General features: G+C 33.6%; 1 protein-coding gene across 1 annotated transcript in view; it reads right to left on the reverse strand.

Annotated features, from left to right (window-relative positions):
* Positions 1-1,459: 1,459 nt before the first annotated feature.
* Positions 1,460-20,507, reverse strand: part of LOC136039767 (teneurin-a-like) — a gene marked incomplete in the record, with an annotated part of 538,588 nt that continues 519,540 nt past the window's right edge. Inside the window, 4 exon segments of the mRNA XM_065723631.1 lie at positions 1,460-2,638; positions 6,453-8,064; positions 14,008-14,110; positions 16,059-16,207. Coding sequence (XP_065579703.1) covers positions 1,818-2,638; positions 6,453-8,064; positions 14,008-14,110; positions 16,059-16,207 — 2,685 coding nt within the window.

The following is a 20,507-nucleotide window of genomic DNA, read 5'->3' on the forward strand; positions in this document are numbered from 1 at the left end:
AATTATAAGCTCCTTTCCCTTACCTTACCGTTACCGTTAACTCTTACATTACCGTTACCGTTAACTCTTACATTACCTTACCGTTAACTCTTGAGAGACAGGAATGACACATAGAGCGTCTACAACTGGCACAAAATATGCCAATACAACTGATCTTTAAGCTAGGTTAAGCTAACTGATGTTAAGTTAGGTTCATTTGACTTCAGTAAGGGTAGCATGCTTGATTACCGTACAGGTCACCAAAGGAATATTGACGTGCGGACTTTTTGTTAATTGAGCTTATAGTTTATTTCTTGATTAAATTAACTAATTGTATTTTTGACAATACTTAGTAAAGATTTAATAAATAAATTAAGTATTTATAAAATAAATTTAAACCTGTGATGCATTGAAACAGTCATTAAAGAATCCACTAAAGGGGTTATAAAATAAGATACCTAAGTAATAATATCATACAAAAAAAAATACAAGACATTTTGTTTTTAATCATAAACATATCCAAATAATTTCTGAAAGCAGAAACCTAATAATTTCGTAACAATTTTCAATTTAAAATAAAATTAAAATATATTGCAATTACATTTTCGCTTTTTTTCCGTAAGTGTCACGAACTTTTTAGGTTTAATGGGCAAAGAAAATAAACCCCTTACTGACTACTATCAACTCCTAAATAGGAATTAATAGGTGGAAATGATTTATAGATATGACTTATTTATCTGAAAGCTTTGAATCAGTTTGGCCTATAAAACGTAAAATGTTTTATAATATTTATCCGCAAGCTGACAATTGTCACCTGATAATATATCTATTAATTTGATAATTCCCTGGTCTTTGATAGTGCTTTTCACAGGTCTTCGTCCAGTTCAAATCTATGTAGTTAACTATGTAATAAGACCGTACAAGCAAACATAAGATATTACTAGGCTGATATTGAATAAATATGGTAGGAGTATATTGAATAGAAAACCAAGGAGCTATCCTTGGTTTTATAAGTTTATATCAAGGGTTAAATTTACCAAGCTTGACCAAGCCAACGTCTTTTGAGGAGGCAACCAATAACTACCATCGCGGGGCAATTGGGTTCTTGGATCGAGTGACGATTACTAAGAACAAGTTAAAAGTTAAGAACTTAGATATATTCCAAAATGTGTTTTTACTACTGATAGAAGTATTTTAAATTATATACTGTTTCACGAGATGTAATGAGGGCAAAAATATAATATATGACAAATTTGCTTCTTTTTTACAACAGAAACTGCCATTTTTTATTGGCATCAACTATGTTTGATGTCAGGATATAGTAACATTTTGTACTGGTCAAGATGCAGTTAGAAGAGTATTAGAGTAGTAGTAGGATTTAGTTGTATTTTGAAATTCATTCAGGATGAATCTGTTATTATGGCTTGAAGTTGCACCAAAGAACGTCCGCGACTAATATATGATAGAAAAGAATATAAGATAGTAAAGAGTTTTCTTTATTGTAATAGCATTCAACAAATAAATAAATATAATTACAGACGCACAGCCTCTAAAAAAAGTGCGGTAAAAAAATAAGCATTCAATAAACACATTTATACACAATATATCGGTTAAATTTGAGCTGATTTACATAAAGTTATTCAGATCATCAGACTGTGATGTTTCATATTCCATGCCATCATTTTTCCTATAAAAAGGGGTGAAAATCAAGAAAGCAAAGTATGCCTGAGATAGCTACCCAAATAAGGATCTGATTATCACCAGTGATTGATATTTTTGATCACATTTTCAAGTAAGTATGCTAATAAGCCATTTGATTTCTTCACTTTGTGCAGGCCTTAAGATTTCCTTTTAAATCGTACATTCATTGGGTCGTTTGCTAACTCCGAATATAAATGAATAGGATGCACTAACTCTGCTCTATAGTTAGTTACATGACCATCGTGTATCAGCTGTTCGGATTCTGTTGCTGTCCAAATATGGTTAGTTAAGTACCCTCGATGAGCGTACTCTCTTTCTACAAACCAGGCCTTGCGGCCTGTTGCACGGATTAAATGTTTTTGTATACGTTCTAATTCCTTCTGTGCATCAGAACCATAGTGAATACTTAATATACCTTTACCTGTATTCACCTTGATTTCTCGATACTGCTCCCCATCTAATTCAAAATCATGCACAGTTAGATTTACCCTGGAGCCTAAGCGATTTAATTGAGCTATATCATCACTCGCCCGCCAAACACCCTCTTTGAAGAAATAGAAGATATCTTGATGTCCATGATATGAGTTGACAGGATATTTAATGCTTTGGCGTAACAATCCTGTGAATACATCTCTGTTTATAACATCAGATCCTACTGAACTTTCAACTATTACGTTTTTTCCTTCTGTTGCTGCGACTAGTCCTTTGCCTAAGCAAAAACTTTGATGAGCAAAATGGAAGTTGAATATATCATACGGCTGAAGTAAATAACGGGGCTCAATCAACCTGAATATATCATCGTGAAATCTTGGAGACAGAAGGTTGCTGATGTCAGTTTGAATAGACGGGACAAACTGAGTGAATTTGTCAATTCCAATATATGATAGGTCGAGTATGCCATTATTACTTGAAGGAAGGTTTAGGTTGTATCCAAGAGCTTGTAGGACCTCAGGAATATCTGGAAATAGGAGAAAATATTAACATTAAGTCTTCTCATTAAATTCTTATTAGTGTTTCTAATAAGTTTCTAGTTATTTCTCGGAATTGTGCTCGGTCTCTTGCTGTTTAGTTGAATGGAGTTCTTATTTAATTCTTATTAGTGCCTCTGACAAGTTTTCACTTGTTTCTTGGAATTGTGTTTGGTCTCTTGTTGCTTGGTTGAATGGTGTTCTCATTAAATTCTTATTAGTGTTTCTAATAAGTTTCTAGTTGTTTCTCGGAATTGTGCTTGGTCTCTTCTTGTTTAGTTGAATGGTGTTCTTATAAAATTCTTATTAGTGCTTCGAGCAAGTTTCTAGTTGTTTCTTATATTTTTGTTTGGTCTCTCGTTATTTGGTTGAATGGTGTTCTCATTCAATTCTTAATAGTGTTTCTAATAAGTTTTCAGTTGTTTGTTGGAATTGTGTTTGGTCTTTTGTTCTTTGGTTTAAGGGTGTTTTCATTAAATTTTTATTAGTGTTTCTAATAAGTTTTCAGTTGTTTCTTGGAATTGTGTTTGGTCTCTGGTTGTTGGTTGAATGATGTTCTCACTAAATTCTTATTAGCGTTTCTGATCAGTTTCCAGTTGTTTGTTGAATTGTGTTTGGTCTTTTGTTGTTTGGTTGAAGGGTGTTCGCAATAAAATCTTCTTAGTGTTTCTAATAAGTTTCCTGTTGTTTCTTGGAATTGTGTTTGGTCTGTTGTTGTTTAGTTGAATGTTGTTATTATTAAATTCTTGTTGGTACTTCTAACAAGTTTTCAGTTGTTTCTTGGAATTGTGTTTGGTCTCTTATTTTTTGGTTGAATGGTATTTTCATTAATTTTTGTTAGCGTTTCTGATGTGTTTCCAGTTGTATGTTGGAATTGTGTTTAGTCTTTTGTTGTTTGGTTGAAGGATGTTTTCATTAAATTCTTATTAGTGTTTCTAATAAGTTTCCAGTTGTTTATTGGAATTGTGTTTGGTCTGTTGTTGTTTAGTTGAGTGGTGTTTCCTGCTCTAAGAACGAAGGGAAAACCAAACATTAAGATCTCTGTTATATCAAGTCTCCTAGGCACAAAAGTTCCTAGTCATGTAGACACTATTAAGAAATAAGTTTTAAAGTAGGAATGGCCATCCTAAATAGTAAATTTAACTAAATTTCTATTATTTAATTTAATGTCTAACACAGAGAACAATAGGTAAAATTAGAAATTAATATTGGTAGATTTTATTTTTTTAAATTATGAATGAATTTAATTATGAATTATGAATGAAGTATATACATCATCGTAAACAAATCTCTATTACTAAACTCATTAAAGTATTTTTGATGAATTGAAGAAAATTCGGGTCATATTTGTTGTTCTATAGCTTATAACAGAAACCTTAAAAGGGTCAATACTTTTCAAATGCAAGGCTGAACCCAGGAAGGAGGAGTTCCAAGTCCTTCCGGAAAAGTCATAGTTTGAAGAGAAATAAAAAAAAATTTCAATAGCAGAACTGGAGTTGTGAACAATCGTGGACTTGGTGATTTCTAAAAATGGAAGGGGGATACTGATCAAGTCAGTCTACGGACCAAATACTTCTATCGTAAAAACTGCAGCTAATCAAATCCTCACTTTTAAACCCCTCTACATTCCAATTTGAAGAATTTTTTTTAAAATATACGCTCAAGTCTTGTGTGGCTGGTGTCCTATAAATAATTAATTCTCAGTCTCACCACTATTGAACTTTCGGCTTACGGCACCTACGCAAGTGCAAAAGATTTTAAGCAGCGTTTTGTAATAACTCAACTTAAATAATCTTATAGGTGGATTTTTGTCTAAAACTATATGTAAAATATTTTATGCTTAATGGCAAAAAGAGATATTGAAATGGGGTAACGAACTATAAGTAAGTAGCTACACGGCTCAATAGTAACCAAAACTCCAAAACGAAATACTGGAACCAATATATACATAAAAAAAATCGAATTTTTACGGCGATTTCAATAATATAAGGTTAGTCTTACCCATCCAAAGTTACATGCCTAAGAAAATGTGTCTTAATTTTGAAAAAAAGGGAAAACCCCCTAAAAGTCATAGCATCTTAATGAAAGTGGCACCATCCGATTCAACGTATCAGAGAAGCCTGCCGTGGAGTTTTCAAGCTCTTATCTTCAAAATCATGGAATTCTGTATTTTTTTTTTTGCCAGAAGAAAGATCAAGAATGTATGTGTATTTGTTAGTTTCTTTTTTCCCCAGGGGTGACCGTATCGACCCAGGGGGTCCTAGAATATATCAAGAGGGCTCATTTGAACAGAAATTAAAACTTCTATTGCCCTTTTTAATTGACAAAAAATTGGAAGGCAACTAGGCCCCCTCCCACGCTCATTTTTTCCAAGCCAATCGATACAAATTTTGAGATAGCCATTTTGTTCAGCATAGTCGAAAAATATAATATTTTTCGGAGGATGACTATTATAGGGAGGAGGAGGATATAATATTTCTTAGAGGATGACTTAATCCCCCACAGTCCCAGGGAGAAGTACTGCAAGTTATGAAAATTGCCCATTGTTTGCACATAGTATTGATTATTGGGAGGAATACAGACGCTTTTAGGGTATTTTTTCTGTTGGAGGGTGGGTATGAGAGAGGATCTTTCCATGAAAGAAGGTTTTATAGAAGAAAGGAATTTTCTGTGAAAGGGGTGTCGCATTTGGCAGCATTATTCAAAAAACCATCAGGTATTAAATTAGAAAAAGGTATTTGCAACTGAAAGTAAGGAGCAACATTAAAACTGAAAACTAACTAAAATTATTACGTATATGAGGAGGTTTGCCTTCTAGTCAATACCTTGCTCTTTAAGCTAAAGTTTTTTTAAGTACTTTCAAAAGAGCTACTCGTTCTAATTAGACGGCCTCTGTGATTCAGGGGTCATTCTTAAAGAATTGGAACAAACTTCAAACTTTTGCGTAAAGAGTGAGGTATTGACTTCAAAGTCCTTTGCATTGTATTAGCTTTTCATAGTATTAACTATAGCTGTCATAGTGTAATATAGATTAAACACTATACTGGATATGAATGGTTTATGTTGTGTACAGTATAACAATAAACCATTAATTATATGTAAATATAAGATAATATGCCTACTATCGACAGGCTATTAGTTCGCTGGCCGTATCTTATGGACTTTTTTTATAATGAATTATTGAGAATTAACCAACATTTCTGGCGGTTTTTTCTTTAATGGTTACAGGTTCGCTTAAAGTACCTAAACTGGAGCAATTAAAAATTAGATGGCATTATCATTCATACAGATATTGCAAATTTTCCAGTACACAATGTGTGCAATTCACAACCGTATGCCTTTTTTTAAGACTTCTTTTTAATGATTTTTTAAGACTTTTTTTTTACTCTGAGCCACCGTAGTTTTATCGCTCAACAAAGATCCATTCCCATGGAGTAGAAATTTTCATCATTAACTTTTTTTAGATTGAGTTCATTAGTTAGGGATTATTGTGCATTTGTTGGGTATTTGAGGGAGAATTTTTACTCTTGGGTCAATAAAGAAGGGATTGACAGTTGAAAGTTTAAATAGTAAGTGGAAGCTGAATATTAGGTATTTTGGGAAGCATATCCGTTACGTGATGTGTCACAGAGATAGCTTTTCAAATAACTAGGAGGGTAAGGGAGGATGAAAACGATGAACATATGCATAATGGGTTTACCGTTTATTATTGTATTTGTATTTTCTTAGTTTTCCACTGAATATAGTACACCAATATAATATTTTACATTAGATGAAAAAAGACCTAAAACAAGCTCAACTCACCTTCTGCTTTTACTGGAACTTTCACTTCTCTCTTTAAGTTAATCGGATCATTTCCATTTACACGGTATAAATGCAGCCTCACAGGATCATATATATGTTTAAGAAATACATCATAATTTGGGGCCAGAAATTGTCCTAGTAGCGGATCATAGATTTGCCCCTGTGGAGAATGCACCAATCCCGTGGCCGGATCTATGATAGATCCACACCAATCGACACCAATATATATGTAAGGGTTTGAATCATAGACGACGTGTCCGTAAGGACTACGCACCATTTCACGAACTATTTCTCCATATTGGTTAAATAGTACAAGTGGAGTTCCAGATAAGTCTGTTGCTACATAAAATTTGTAACGCTGATACTGTATAAATATAAGATGCCCACGGTCATTGTAGGTATAAGAAACTAACCTAGCATCTCTCGAACTGTACATGTAAGTGACAAGATGAGGTCTCTCGAGATCGGTATAGAAGAACTGTGTCAAGTTTCCATGATGGTCTCTACGAGCGACTAATCTTCTATAATGATCATATGTGTATTTCACTTCAAGTAAGCCTTTTTTAACTGCTTTACTCAATAGTCCGCTTGAACTCCACTGGTACTTCTCTTCTCGTGCATTCTGCAGGACTCGTCCACCATCATCATATGCATAGAATCCTTCCCCAAGACGGGTCATTCTGTCTTGTTGGTCATGTTGAACTGGTATAGCGTTTCCACGATAGTTGAGCAGAGCAAGATTACCCCTGGTATCATATTGAAAATTCCAGGACTCGGGTGACTCAACTCCTATTAGTTGACCGTCTATGTCGTAGGTGTAATTCTTCACATTACTAAACGATTTTAAACCAACATAGCGAATATAGGTACGAGTCTGGTTGATTCTACCTGATTTGTCATATATGTATTCTGCTCGAAATAGTTCAGCATCGTTTATTGTTAAAGTGATTTTCCAGGTTCTAAGCTCTGAGTCAATTTGTCTTTGAAAAGCAGCTGTACCATCATACATTGAAGTTTCATTCAGACTTAGCTTTGAAAACTTGAAATCATTAATTTGACTTAAGCTATTCGTCTTATCTGAATATCTAAAAGTCGCTTCAGGCAAAGCTTGCCCTCCTATACGTCCTTTAATCCCCGCTATCCTCAAATTGTGATCATACCTAAAAAAGAATCTAGCATTTGCAAGACCCGTTTTTCCACCAAAATCGAATTTAATTTCAGTACACACGTTATTTGAAACACAGACATAATCAGCCTTGTATTCAATCTCTTTTCCAACGTATTTAGTTGTCATTGAAGAGCCATACGAAATAATATAGCGATCATAGCCTGAGACAATTTCTCGTAACCGATTTTGGCTATTGTATCTGTATACTGTACGACCTTGATCACCGGGAAGTAACGTGAGCAATAAATTTCCTTGGAGATTAAAATGGTGTACAAGCTGTTTTGAAGTTCCGCTATGATGATACACAAATTTGTAGTAATCAAAAGATGGTTCGATGGCAAAGTCGTGGGTGACACCACTGGGGAAAACTATTTCATGAAGTCCTGAATTGCTTTGGTAGTTGTAACGAAAATTTCTGCCACTGGGTAACGTCATCATAGAAATCTAAAAGAAATTTAGAATCAGATTTTCTCCTAACAGGTGTATATAAAATAGTATTGCTACAATATGCTGTACAAAAGCAAACTGGGGTGCCTACATATGATGGAGGGGAAGGCTCACCAGAATGATGGGTGGAAACATTTTTTTTCGCGTTTTCACCCGTTCTCCGCCTATCCTGTGAAATATTTCTTGCCAATTTTGTAATAACAACTATAAAAAGGACCATTGCAGATAATCATGATAGTGAAGGATTATTATTTTTGTTGTTGTTGTTGTTTTTCATTTTACTCAGGAACATACCTTGTTTCGGTTGGCAAAATAATACATGGGCATTGATTTACCCAATTTAATATGGAGATCTGAGATGTAAAACAAAAAAATGTTTTCAGGTTATCTCCAAGAAAGGGGGCGGGGTTCTTCAGGCAAATATTGTGCTTAATTGATGCCCCAAAAACCCTCTCGGTTTAGTGCAGGTAACATGTAGATGTAATCTTTTATCTTATGCTTTAAATATTTCCCAGATAAGAGGGGAGCTTTCACCCCTCAGCAGCTATATTGTCCACTCAGTCAAAATACATTCCTTCAAGAGAAGGGAGACAAGGGGGGGGGGTGACTAAGCCTCTTTATTGATATTAAAATCGGGGTTCTTCAGGCAAATATTGTGCTTAATTGATGCCCCAAAAACCCTCTCGGTTTAGTGCAGGTAACCATATAGATATAATCTTTTATCTTATGCTTTAAATATTTCACAGATAAGAGGGGAGCTGTCATCCCCTCAGCAGCTATGTTGTCCACTCAGTCAAAATACATTCCTTCAAGTGAAGGGAGACAAGGGGGTGACTTCTCCTCTTTATCGATATTAATCTGAAGGATTTCTTAAGAGGAATTAATAAATGTGGGCACAAAAATCACTTCAGGCTTAAATTTTAATGCAGGTAAAGTTTTTTGAATAAAATCCCATTGTATGTGATTACCTTCATATTAATAATTTTTTCAAGCAATGATTTTTAAGCAATAAACTTTCAATGATGACAAATTTTAAGGAAATCAATAAACAGTCAAAGATTTTCCATTAGCTGAATGTAATATTAAATCGAACATCCTGCCTGGTTTGGCTCTAGAATGCCATCCATACGGCACTTTCAAAAGACTTGTCAAAATTTCTCATTTTTGTATGATTTACCGTTTGTTATAAAATTTTTCTTTTTTATTATTATTATATGTTTGAGTTTCATTCGATCCGGTGTAGTTTGTGTGGGGTAATCAAAACAAATTCTCATAAATCATTGAATTATATCGTTTGTAGGTTGGTGGTTACACAGTAGGTGAATTCCCTCCCCTCCTTTACCGACAATAGAGCCTTGGTAGAGATTAGTGCCTTGTAGCTGCTGTGTAATCTTTGTTCTTTTACCGTTGGCTTTTTCTTGAACAGCATGTTTTATTTTGTCTTGGTGCAACTGTAGATCAAAGCAGGTTTGGTAAAAAGCAAATTAACTTACTAGCTCTCTCTCTCTCTCTCTCTCTCTCTCTCTCTCTCTCTCTCTCTCTCTCTCTCTCTCTCTCTCTCTCTCTCTCTCTCTCTCTGTCCTTTTCTTCCTTTTTCTCATTAAGATACATACTCAATATCAGCTGAACCGCCAACTCAGATGAGCTCTAGCTCAGATGTAGCAACCAAGACCAAGGATGGAAGGGAATAAAACTAGAGGTGTGCTCGTAAAGACCCCAGACTTCACGGTGGCTAGAGTCCTGAAACTCCCCAGTGGTTATGTATTCAAAAAATATATTCTAACTATTGGAGAGAATTTGGTATTTTTTAAAACATATTTGTATATCTAAAAATTTTCGGAAAGATAAATTTAAGAAAAGCCACCAATTCGCTGCTTCAATCTAAATATTTAAGTATTACTGCCACTTTAAGACTTTTCTTCCCCCTTTTTTTTTCTCTTGACAGATTCGTGTGCTATCAATAAGCTCCACTTCTCTAGAAATATTAAAATTCAAGATTTATTTTTTTTAATTCACTTATGTATGAATTTTAGCTGAGTCACAGGTGAAACATAGGGTCAAGACCCTCCGCAGAAATCAATTGTCCCAACCTACTTAGAAAAATGTTTCTGTATTTCCTTACAAAAAAAGAAAAAAAAAATCAATAAGAACCCCACTGTTAAATCAATTGGATTTTAATCCATGCTGTTAAATAAGTTTATCTTATTTCAACCCAATTCTGTGGGTTTTCTATTCTCTATTGGTTTAAATCCAATAAATTAGACTGCTGCCTCAATATGGGATAAACCTGCCACCTCCTCTCCCCTTTCAAACGCCTCATATTAAAAAATATCAGTCTAATTACAGCACAAAATCCAGGCTTTTAATATATCTAATTGTCATTTCGATTTTTTTGGCAATGTAAATGAAAAAAAAAAAATTACTACTTTAACGTGTGTATTTGAGTAAATAGTGCGACTTTAAAGACCTTTTTTTCGTGACAAGCTAGCATGAATTAAATAATCCCCCCCTTTTCAAGAAAAAGCAAAACTCAAAGTTTTGTTTTAATTTATGTACGGCAGAGCAATTTTTGACTTTGTAGCAGGTGGAACAAAGGATCAAGGCTCTTCCAAGAAACTCATAACGAGAGCAGTCAATGTGCTACAATTTCAACGCTTTTGGTACAATTTAGAGGTCCTACTACAATGCGGCGCATTTGGACATTTTTTGGTAGAACACAAATTTTCCTGTACATTTTGGTTTTACTAGCTACTTTCTAACTCATATATCTGTTAGATTTTTAGTGTATCGACAAAATTCCTTGTTACGACAAATCTTAACCGGCTATACAGATGGTGCAACTTGTCCTCTTGCTGTACAATTTTAGTCTGAAAACTGGCAGAGTCTTTTTCATAGAACTGGCAAAGGTGCTCGTAACCATTTCACGCTATAATAATCCTTCAAATTTCCCATCACGGAATAAAAATCTTGAAATTCCCCACTTTCAAAGGCAATCGGTTTCAAATTATTTTGTTTGTTTTTCCGTGAAGCAGAATTTTGTTTTATTTGAATTTTTTTTCCATTTAAAAGTTTTTTTTAAATTTTGTTTTCCATCTCCTGTCCCTCCAACTTGTTTCAGCCACATTATGATTCGTATGCATGATTTCTAATCTCTGTCACCGATTAAAATACTAAATTTTAGCCAAATCCATTGATGTTACTATTATCATTTCTAAGCTAAATTCTGTTGTCTGCAGGTAAACTCCTTTCTTCAAGAGATTCAAAATTTATTTAATAAGTCTTGCTTGGCCTTATTAAAGTGATTTGTCCAAAATCAAGTTGACCTGTTTAACAGCAAAATTGAAGCTTTGGCAGTTTTGTTTAATACCTTCCATGTTAGAGTTGAATCGGAATTAAATACAATAAAATCTGGCCCATACATACTAATTTTATCAAAAAATGCCATAAACACCGTAATTACTTGTGACTTCAGCATTTTCCCCAATTTCCATGCACTGTTCTGATTTTGCTAGGTTGCCAATCTAGCAGGCTAGGTTGCCAATCTAGGTTGCACGGTCGAAATTAGTTTTCTACTAGAAAAAACGTCAAAAAACGCAAAGTCGCCTATAGACTTGCAGATTAAAATAGTCTTGTGACGCAGACGGAATGATAGATATTCAAGCAAAAAATGAAAACTATAATCAGATTTTGAAATAATTTTACCTTACCATTTTAATTTCACGTTTAAGCTTACTAAATTTCTATAGCCGTATAAAATCCTACAGCCGTATATCTTATATAAAGTGTTCAGGTTTGCGGCTTTATTTTGACTCTGCTTAAAGTCCTAATCCTTTGTATTTATTGAGTGGGTCGAAATGAGTGCGTAGAACTATACATAAAAAAAAACTGCGAACAGTTATAATGAGGCACCTTTAATGCAGCTAATCACGCTGCTTTGCAGTTATTCTCTTTACCACAATGAGAAAAGGTCTATGAATAAGTTTATATGGAGCTTAGAAGATTTATACAAATATTCTCTATCGAAACTTTGCGTATGATTTTTCTATTCAAAATAGAGTAGAGGCACTATTCATTAAAACTCTTCCAATCAGCATTAAAAATTCAAATACAAGGTGTTCGATGAAATTACCATCAAGACCAAAAAGTTGGCTGTTGTTGATAACGGCAGTATAGTATTTTTCATGGTATACCGTTCCGGTCAAATTTAGAGCTCTTTGGGGCCTGAATTTAGGTAAACAAATATCGTGAATAGCTTAAAAGATTGTAGTCGAAGGCTGCCAACAATATCTAGTTCTCAATAAGCACTAGCCTGAAGACTTATGTTGAAGGAATAATAAATCTAGATCCTTAGTAGCTCCTTTTACGTGCTCGTAAGCGTGGTTTGCCTAGGTCTATTATAATAACGCTTAGAGGTCAGTATCGTCAGTTAACAGTACAGATAAATTTTTCTGGTTCATGCGCTCTTACTAATAAGCCTTCAATATGATTCATGTTTATAAAGGGATTATACAGGGAGTAATTAACCATTTTATTTTGTTTATAAGAGTGTTGTTTAGTCGCAGCAGATTGTATTTCGGAATTTTATGAAATAGATCTTACACTGTTGAATTACGCAGATGATATCCTGATTCTTATCGTATTTCCGAGTTAGGAAACTTTTTCCTAGGAGATCGTATTTCCGGGATGAGGGATTTTTTACTCGTCTGCCAAATACGTACCGTAAGACCAGTCTTTCGTTTAATGAATGTAAAAGGGATTGCGTTTGAACCCGTTCGCACCAAACTTCTACAGCTTCTGATCAGCTCAGTAGTCAATTTTGTATCGCTTCGAGTAATTAGGCCTTCCGGTCGCGTCGAACTTCATATCGACTCGTTTGGTTCTTGTTCAGTATTTTGCAGAAACGGCCTGTCGTACCTACAGACTTCTTCTTTGCAATAAATTGTTGCTTAATTGGTTTTTACTTGCGTGCCTTTATACTGTTTTTGTTACTCCGAAAATTTTGTCGTTATCCTCTTTATGGCCCATCTTATCAGAGGAGGATGAAAGAGCTCTCCGCTCTTATTATAAGCATTGTAAGTACCTTGTTAACCTCCTACCCTGGGCCAAAAATTCCGAAGCAACAGCGAAATATGGAGTTAAAGGTCCTCCTACCGCCCTTTTCATTGAGATTTTAAATTTAGAAGTTTCCTTGAGAGGACCCATGATTTTTACGTGTTATTCTCTTGAAGTGTCTTTTATATATTCTGCTTTAGTTGATCGGCTGGAAGATCTTCTTCTTTCCTTTATCTTTGTGTATATTGTGCCACAATTAATTATGTTCATCTATTCTTTTTCCTGTTTTTCTTTATTTACTATTACTTCGTTTGTTGAAGGTTGCTTAAATGGGAAATTAATTTCATTCATTCATTCATAAATATACACATTCATTTCAAGTAAACATACGAAGTATGGTTTCTGAAACGTAAGCATTTCGAAAGGTTGAGGAAGATATCCTAGATACTTTCCAGTGAAATCGTCTAAGATTAAAATTAAGTACTCGTTTTATGAATTTTATATTAAAGAATAAAAAGTACAAAAAAAATGCTGACACAACCCACTGTATAAGCTCTAACGAAAGAAAAATCAAGAAAGCTAGGCCAAGGGTTATGGATGATCGATTGTCAGAAATGGTTCTTTTCGGCCATTCATCTAAGGCCAAATGAAAAGCCATAAATTGAAAAAGTACGATTTCAGTAATTGTTTCAAGTCTTCACAAAAAGTATTGAACTGTTTCAGAGCAATGCAAATGCTATGGCTTTAGCTGGGATTTAGCAAGTTGTCTTGGCTTCGAATATTGTAGTATTTTGTTTGCGTATAAGGAATAAATGACAAGTTTAATTTAAATAATGTAAGAACCACTGGACTAGTTAAAAATGATATAAATAAAGGAAGAACACTTACCCTTCCAAACTTCGATACTACTATACTGTAGCTGATTCCATTGACATTCTTTAGAAGAGACACTTCTTGTCCTGCATCAATATTGGAATAGTCGGTAGACTTTCTAAAAAATTATTTATTTGTATATCATAATGAAAATGTCATAGGGTATACTTAAAACTTAATTTAGTGGTTTTGTTTTCTGTTATTTAAATGCCCTATCAACACCGGAAACGGGCTATGGCTATTGTATAAACTATTTCTGTGCCTCTAAGACCGACTAATATGATTTTTTAAGAAATCATATAAAATGAATATAAATGAAATTATAAATGAAAATTATAAATATATTAATTATATTAGAAATATATTATTAAATATATTAGAAAATATATTAGAAAATTAGAAATTATAAATGAAAATATAAATGAATATAATGAAATATAAATGAATATAAATGAACGTAAATTATATGAAATCATATAAAATGAAGCAGCCTTATTCTGTAACTTATTTTGATTGTTTTTTTTTTTTGACATTCTGAAAAGAAATTCTTATATAGATTCAAAATCTTGTTCTCCCCCTCTTTTCTTTCAAGAATGCAGTTTTTAAAAAATAAGTAAAATGTAAATTTTTGCAATGTAAAGGCTAAGATCAATTTAACGAAGATATTTTTTATATTTGTACATCCCCTTTCCTTATCCTACATGTTTATTTGAAGGGAACTGCAGATTTTATCATAACCTTTCTTTGGGGGGTCTCTCCTTTCTTTCTAGAAGCACACAAACTTTCCAATACTAACAACTCTTAAAGATGTTTGATACAAAATAAACAGATTTGTTTGACAAAAGTATATGAAATATACTGAAAAAATCTATTCCGACACGCATTTGAAACACATTAATAGCATTTTAACTAGTTATTTATAACTCTTTATTTCAACGTATATGGTTGATTTAATGGAATTTAGTTTAAACATAAATTAAACATTAAAACATAAACAATCCAACGAAGAAAACCTGCGACCTCTCGGTGACTTTTTACTGTAGCAATTCAAAAGGCATAGTATTGCACAAATGATTTTTTAAAGGAGGGTGGCAAAACTAAAAATTGTGTTTCAGCTTTGACTTTTTGCTGTGGCAATTCAGAAGGCATAGCCTTGCACTACTTAGTTTTTAAAGGAAGGTAGCAAAACTAAAAAAAAGTGTGTTTCAGCTCTTTTTTACTTTTATGAGGGATCGTTTGTTGAACAGTGAAGGCTAGATATTTATGATGCGATAAAATTATATTTAATGTAGACATTACTGTTTTTCAGTCATTTTTGCGACGAAAAAGAACATATAAGATAAAAGAAAAAGTCCAAAACTTATTAAAAATAAAAAATAGTTACAAGAAAAAGAATTCGATCAGTTGGCAGAATGGGAGAGCGTTAGAAGTGGATCAATGTCTCAAATATATTGACTTGCCACAGCTGACTTACCACTTACCACAGCTGACTTCTTGAAAAAGACTCTGCAAGTTACTTCATTCCTTACCCACATGCATGCAATAGTCTACTTAAATTGATACCTATTTTATTAAATTGAGTCGACACCTCAGTTGATATTGAGATCAATTGAAAATGATGTTTAATTGACAGCTCAATTAAATTGAGTTTCAATTAGTGGAAAAACATAACATTGAATAATCTTTTGAAATTAAGGATTTTTGTAAGTTATAAAATCACACTTTTCAATTTTTTAACCATTTCTATAAAGTAATAAGACTTTACCATTAGTCAAATTACTAGAGCTTGGCTTATCATAAACATAAGATAAGTGTAGTTTCTTCTCATTTTCAGGAGTGCTTTTACTAGTTAAAGGTTGTAATTATTAGTAATATTCAAAAAAAATTTTTCCATAGTGGTATACTGACAGTAGTTATGAGCTTGTTCTTAAATTGGGACTAAGAGAAGCTGGGTGAATAATTTTTAATAAAGAAACGAATAAACAGACAAATAAGACTGTTCAAATGCTGGTATAAGAAATTAAAATTCAACAATGTTTTCCATAACAAGATGAACTGCTTCCTACCTTTTTGAAGGATTCCATGGAAGATTCCATAGTCTTTGCAAGCCATCTTGTGGCTCTGATATTAAAAGGGGGATCCTGTCTCGATCCAAAATTGTAAAACGACCATTAGGTAGTTCTGCTTCAACCGTAAGGAGTGTTGAATTACTTAACTAAAAAAAAAAAATGATTACGAAAACTGGGACACACTTAGAAACACTGGCACAACCCTAGACTAGGGATGAGTTTTACTAATAAGAAATCAATTCTGGAATACTTCAGCAATTACAAGGTATCCATAACGAAGGTTTTTTTTCCTTGACACGAAAATTGCCATTAAGATCAAAGGGATTATCCTTTTGCTATATGTTTGTAAAATATTCGCCACGGAAGGGATAAAAGGGTAGGAACTTATTTTATGTATGATTAATGGTATTCTCTTATAAGCAAAAAGCAAAATCAAAGAAGATTATTCAAAATTAGCTAGCTAAAATTTCGTCACTGTTCAACTGTCTAAAGGCTACTCTGTTTTTAAATACTGATAAAGAATCTTAAAATCTGATTTTCCCACTTTGTGACTAATTTCACTTATCACCTTCATTGCAAAGAGCTTTTTAGTGATTATTTATCATGATCTATCATTTGTGGATTTGCTTTGTATAGATTTATTTTGTTACAATATGTAGAGTCCCATATATAGGTCAAGCTATCATCGAAGATGTGTTAAGAAGCAAAAAACAAAACCAAAAGTGATAATTTGAATTTCAAAACATCCAAGCTATAAAAATTTGTCGGTGGGAAAATATCAAACAGTTCGTGGTAACGCCACGTTTATGGTATCAAGCAGTTCGTGGTAAGTAAGGAGCGACCCGGCTCAATAGTAACGGAAACTCTAAAAAACAGAATTTTGATACAAATAAATGCATTATTAGAATTAGATTTTTATGCTCATTTAAAGATATAAGTTTCATCAAGTTTAGCACTACCCACCAAAAGTTGCGAAAATTGACCTTATTTTCGAAAAAGAAGAAAACACCCCCTAAAAGTAATAGAATCCTAATGAAAATCCCGCCATCAGATTCAGCGAATCAGGGAACTCTATTGTAATGGTTTCAAGCTCCTATCTACAAAAATGTGGAATTTTGTATTTTTTGCCAGAAGAAATTTCACGGATGCGTGTTTATTTGTTTCTCTGTTATTTTTTTTCCAGGTGTGATGGTATTAACCTATTGGTCCTAGAATGTTGCGAGAGGGCTCATTCGAACGGAAATTACGAGTTCTGGTGCTCTTTTTAAGTAATCAAGAAAATTTGAGGGCCACTAGGCCACATTCTACGATAATTTTTTTCCCAAAGTCACCGGACCAAAATTTGAGGTAGCCATATTGTTCAACATAGTCGAAAAATCTAATAACTATATTTTTGAAGATGACTTAATCCCACACAGTCCCCAGGGGAAGGCCTACTAGTTATGAACTTTGACCATTGTTTACATATAGTATTGGTTATTGGGAAGGATACAGAAATTTTCAGCAGGGATATTTTCTGGTGGGGGGGGGGGGGGTCGGGGGGGAGAGATTTGTGTGGGAGGATTTTTCCATTGAGGAATTTTTTGTGGAGGAAGAGAATGTCCATGAAGTGGGCACTCGATTTTCCAGCATTATTTAAAAATAGTCAGAAATTAAATAAAAAAACAAGTTTTTTCAACTGAAAGTAAGGAGCAACATCAAAACTTAAAACGAACGGCTTTGGGATTCAGGGGGTATTCTTAAAGAATTGTAACAAAATTCGAACTTTAGCGTGAAGAGCGAGGTATTGAAGAGGGGGCGAACCCCCTCATATTACGTATATGAGGGAGTTTCTTCCCCTCGTCAGTACCTCGCTCTTTACACTAAAGTTAGAATTTTGTTAAATAAAGGCCGATATGAACAATAATTTGTTCGTGTTACTTTTCGGCCACTTTTAGCACTTAATATTATCTTAAGCAGGTTCTTAACTATGATTTTTGTGTGATAATAAACCAAAGATATTGTATATCTTCGGCTTGTGGTTGTTATTAAGTAAATAACTAAAACAAGTTTTTTTTCGAACTGAAAGTAAGGAACAACATTAAAACTTAAAACGAACAGGAATTATTGCGTATATGAGGAGGTTGCCCCCTTTTCAGTATCTCACTCTTTACACTAATGTTTGACTTTTTGTTCCAATTATTCAAGAATGAACTCTGACACAGAAATACCATTTAATTAGAATAATATGCTTTTTGAAAATTCGCAAACATTTTAGCCTAAAGAGTGAGGTAGTGAGGAGGGGCAATTCCCTCATATACGTAATAACAATAAAAAAAAACTGGGAAAATTGCGGTTCAAACAGTTCGTGGTAACGAACTGTAAGTAACTGTCAGTAAGGAGTGACCCAGCTCAATAGTATTCAAAACTTTAAAAAGCGGTTTAAGAAAAGAATTTCGATACCAATAGATATATTAAAAGAATTGGCTTTTTATGCTGATTTCAAATATAAAAATTTCATTAAGTTTAGTCTTACCCATCAAAGGTTACGAGCTTGAGAAAATTTTCCTGATTTTTTAAAAAAAGGTGAAAAACACCCATTAAAAGTCGAGTGATCTTAATGAAAATCACACCGTCAGATCCAGCAAACACTACTGAATGGGTTTCAAGCTCCTATCTGCAAAAAGGTGGAATGTTGTATATTTTTTGCCAGAAGAAAGATCACGGATGTGTATTTATTTATTTTTTTTCCCAAGGGGTGATCGTAGCAACCCACTGGTCCCAGAATATCAGAAAAGGACTTGTTTGAATTTAAATTAGGAGTTCTAGTGTCTTTTTTAAGTGACCGAAAAATTGGAAGGCAACTAGGCCACCTCCCCCGTCACTTTTTTCCCAAAATCATCCGATCCAAATTTTGAGATAGCCATTTCGTTCATCATAGTTGATAGGCCTAATAAGTACGCCTTTGAGTATAACGTGACCCCTCCTCCCCCACAGCCCCAGGAAAAAGGTCTTTAGGTTTAAACTTTGCTCATTGTTTAAGCATAGTGTTTGTTATTGGGATGCATGCATACATTTTCGGGTGGAAGGAGGCCCAAAATTTTCTGCTGCAGGTTTTTCCATGGGGGGATTTTCCATGGGGAGGGAGTTTCCAAGGAGTGAACTTGTCAGGGGAAATTATACACTGCAGGAATTTGCCAGAATTCTTATACAAAATTCTTTTTATATGTCTTGCTTTCTCTTTTCCGTCTCAATTTTACGCGCGGGGTGGTTCGGAGTAATTGTCCGGGGCGGAGGTGGGGTCAGATTTCCTGACACTATTCAAAAAATGATCAGAAATTAAATAGAATTTTTTTCTGATTTTTTTTTCTGATGGAGCAACATTAAAACTTAAAACGAAAAGAAATTATTCTATATAAAAAAAGGGGCTGTCCCCTCCCTAAAGCTTTGATCTTTACGCTAAAGTTTGACTATGTTTCACAGTTCTAATTTCTAAAACAATAAAAAAAACTTTAGCGTAAAAAACAAAGCAATGAGGAGGGGACAGCCCCATTCATACACGGAATAATTTCTGTTCGCTTTAAGTTTTAATATCGTTTTTTACTTTCAGCAGAATTTATCTTTTTTATTTAATATCCCTGAAAAAAGATTCAGAATAGTTGCGACGCAAAATTTGAGTTTCAAGCAATTCTAAAATATTTGAAATTCGTTTTTGCTATTCAACTTTAAATTGAAAAATGGCAAAAATAATCAAGTTCGTTTTTCTTTTCATCAAGGAAACTGAAAAGCATCAAAATGGCAATAGACTCGAGACTCGGGGACATCAATTCACAAAAATATAGGGAGGGAGGAAATTAAAAAAAATCTTGAGGTGGGACAATTTTATTTTTTTACTTTTTTTCAATGAAAATATTGAAAAGGGTATTTTCAATGAAAATATCTAAAAGAAAAAGGTATTTCCAGAATCTAAAGGGGAGGGGAGCAGAAAATCTAGGGGAATTGAGCCTCCTATCCCACTCCGGATTGAAAACCCTAGAGATAATTAGTATATTCTTTCATCTCCTAGTGTAGTTCAACCATTATAATGTATTTAACTCCTAGATTTGCTTAAGTTTATGTAACGAATATTTTGATTTTAAGTTCAGGATTGTTTTTTGTTTGAATTGTAAGAATATATTTAATAACAATAGTGAATAAATATAGTAAAATTTTTTGGATCTAAAAATGGCTTCATTCTAGGATTATATAAAAAGGTTCTTCAGAGTTCAAATTCAAAACCATCGATGTTCTGCTGATTCCAATTAAAAACCACTTTTTTCTATGATTCTTAAAAAGGTTCTTCACAGTGCAGACTTAATACCATCGATGCTCAACTATTCAAATTTTTCGCATTTAAAAATTACTTTATTCTATGATTCTAAAAACTTTCGTCGAAGTCCAGATTTAATACCATTCATGGTCAGCTAA

Source organism: Artemia franciscana, chromosome 20, assembly GCF_032884065.1.
Source record: "Artemia franciscana chromosome 20, ASM3288406v1, whole genome shotgun sequence".
NCBI lineage: Eukaryota > Metazoa > Arthropoda > Branchiopoda > Anostraca > Artemiidae > Artemia > Artemia franciscana.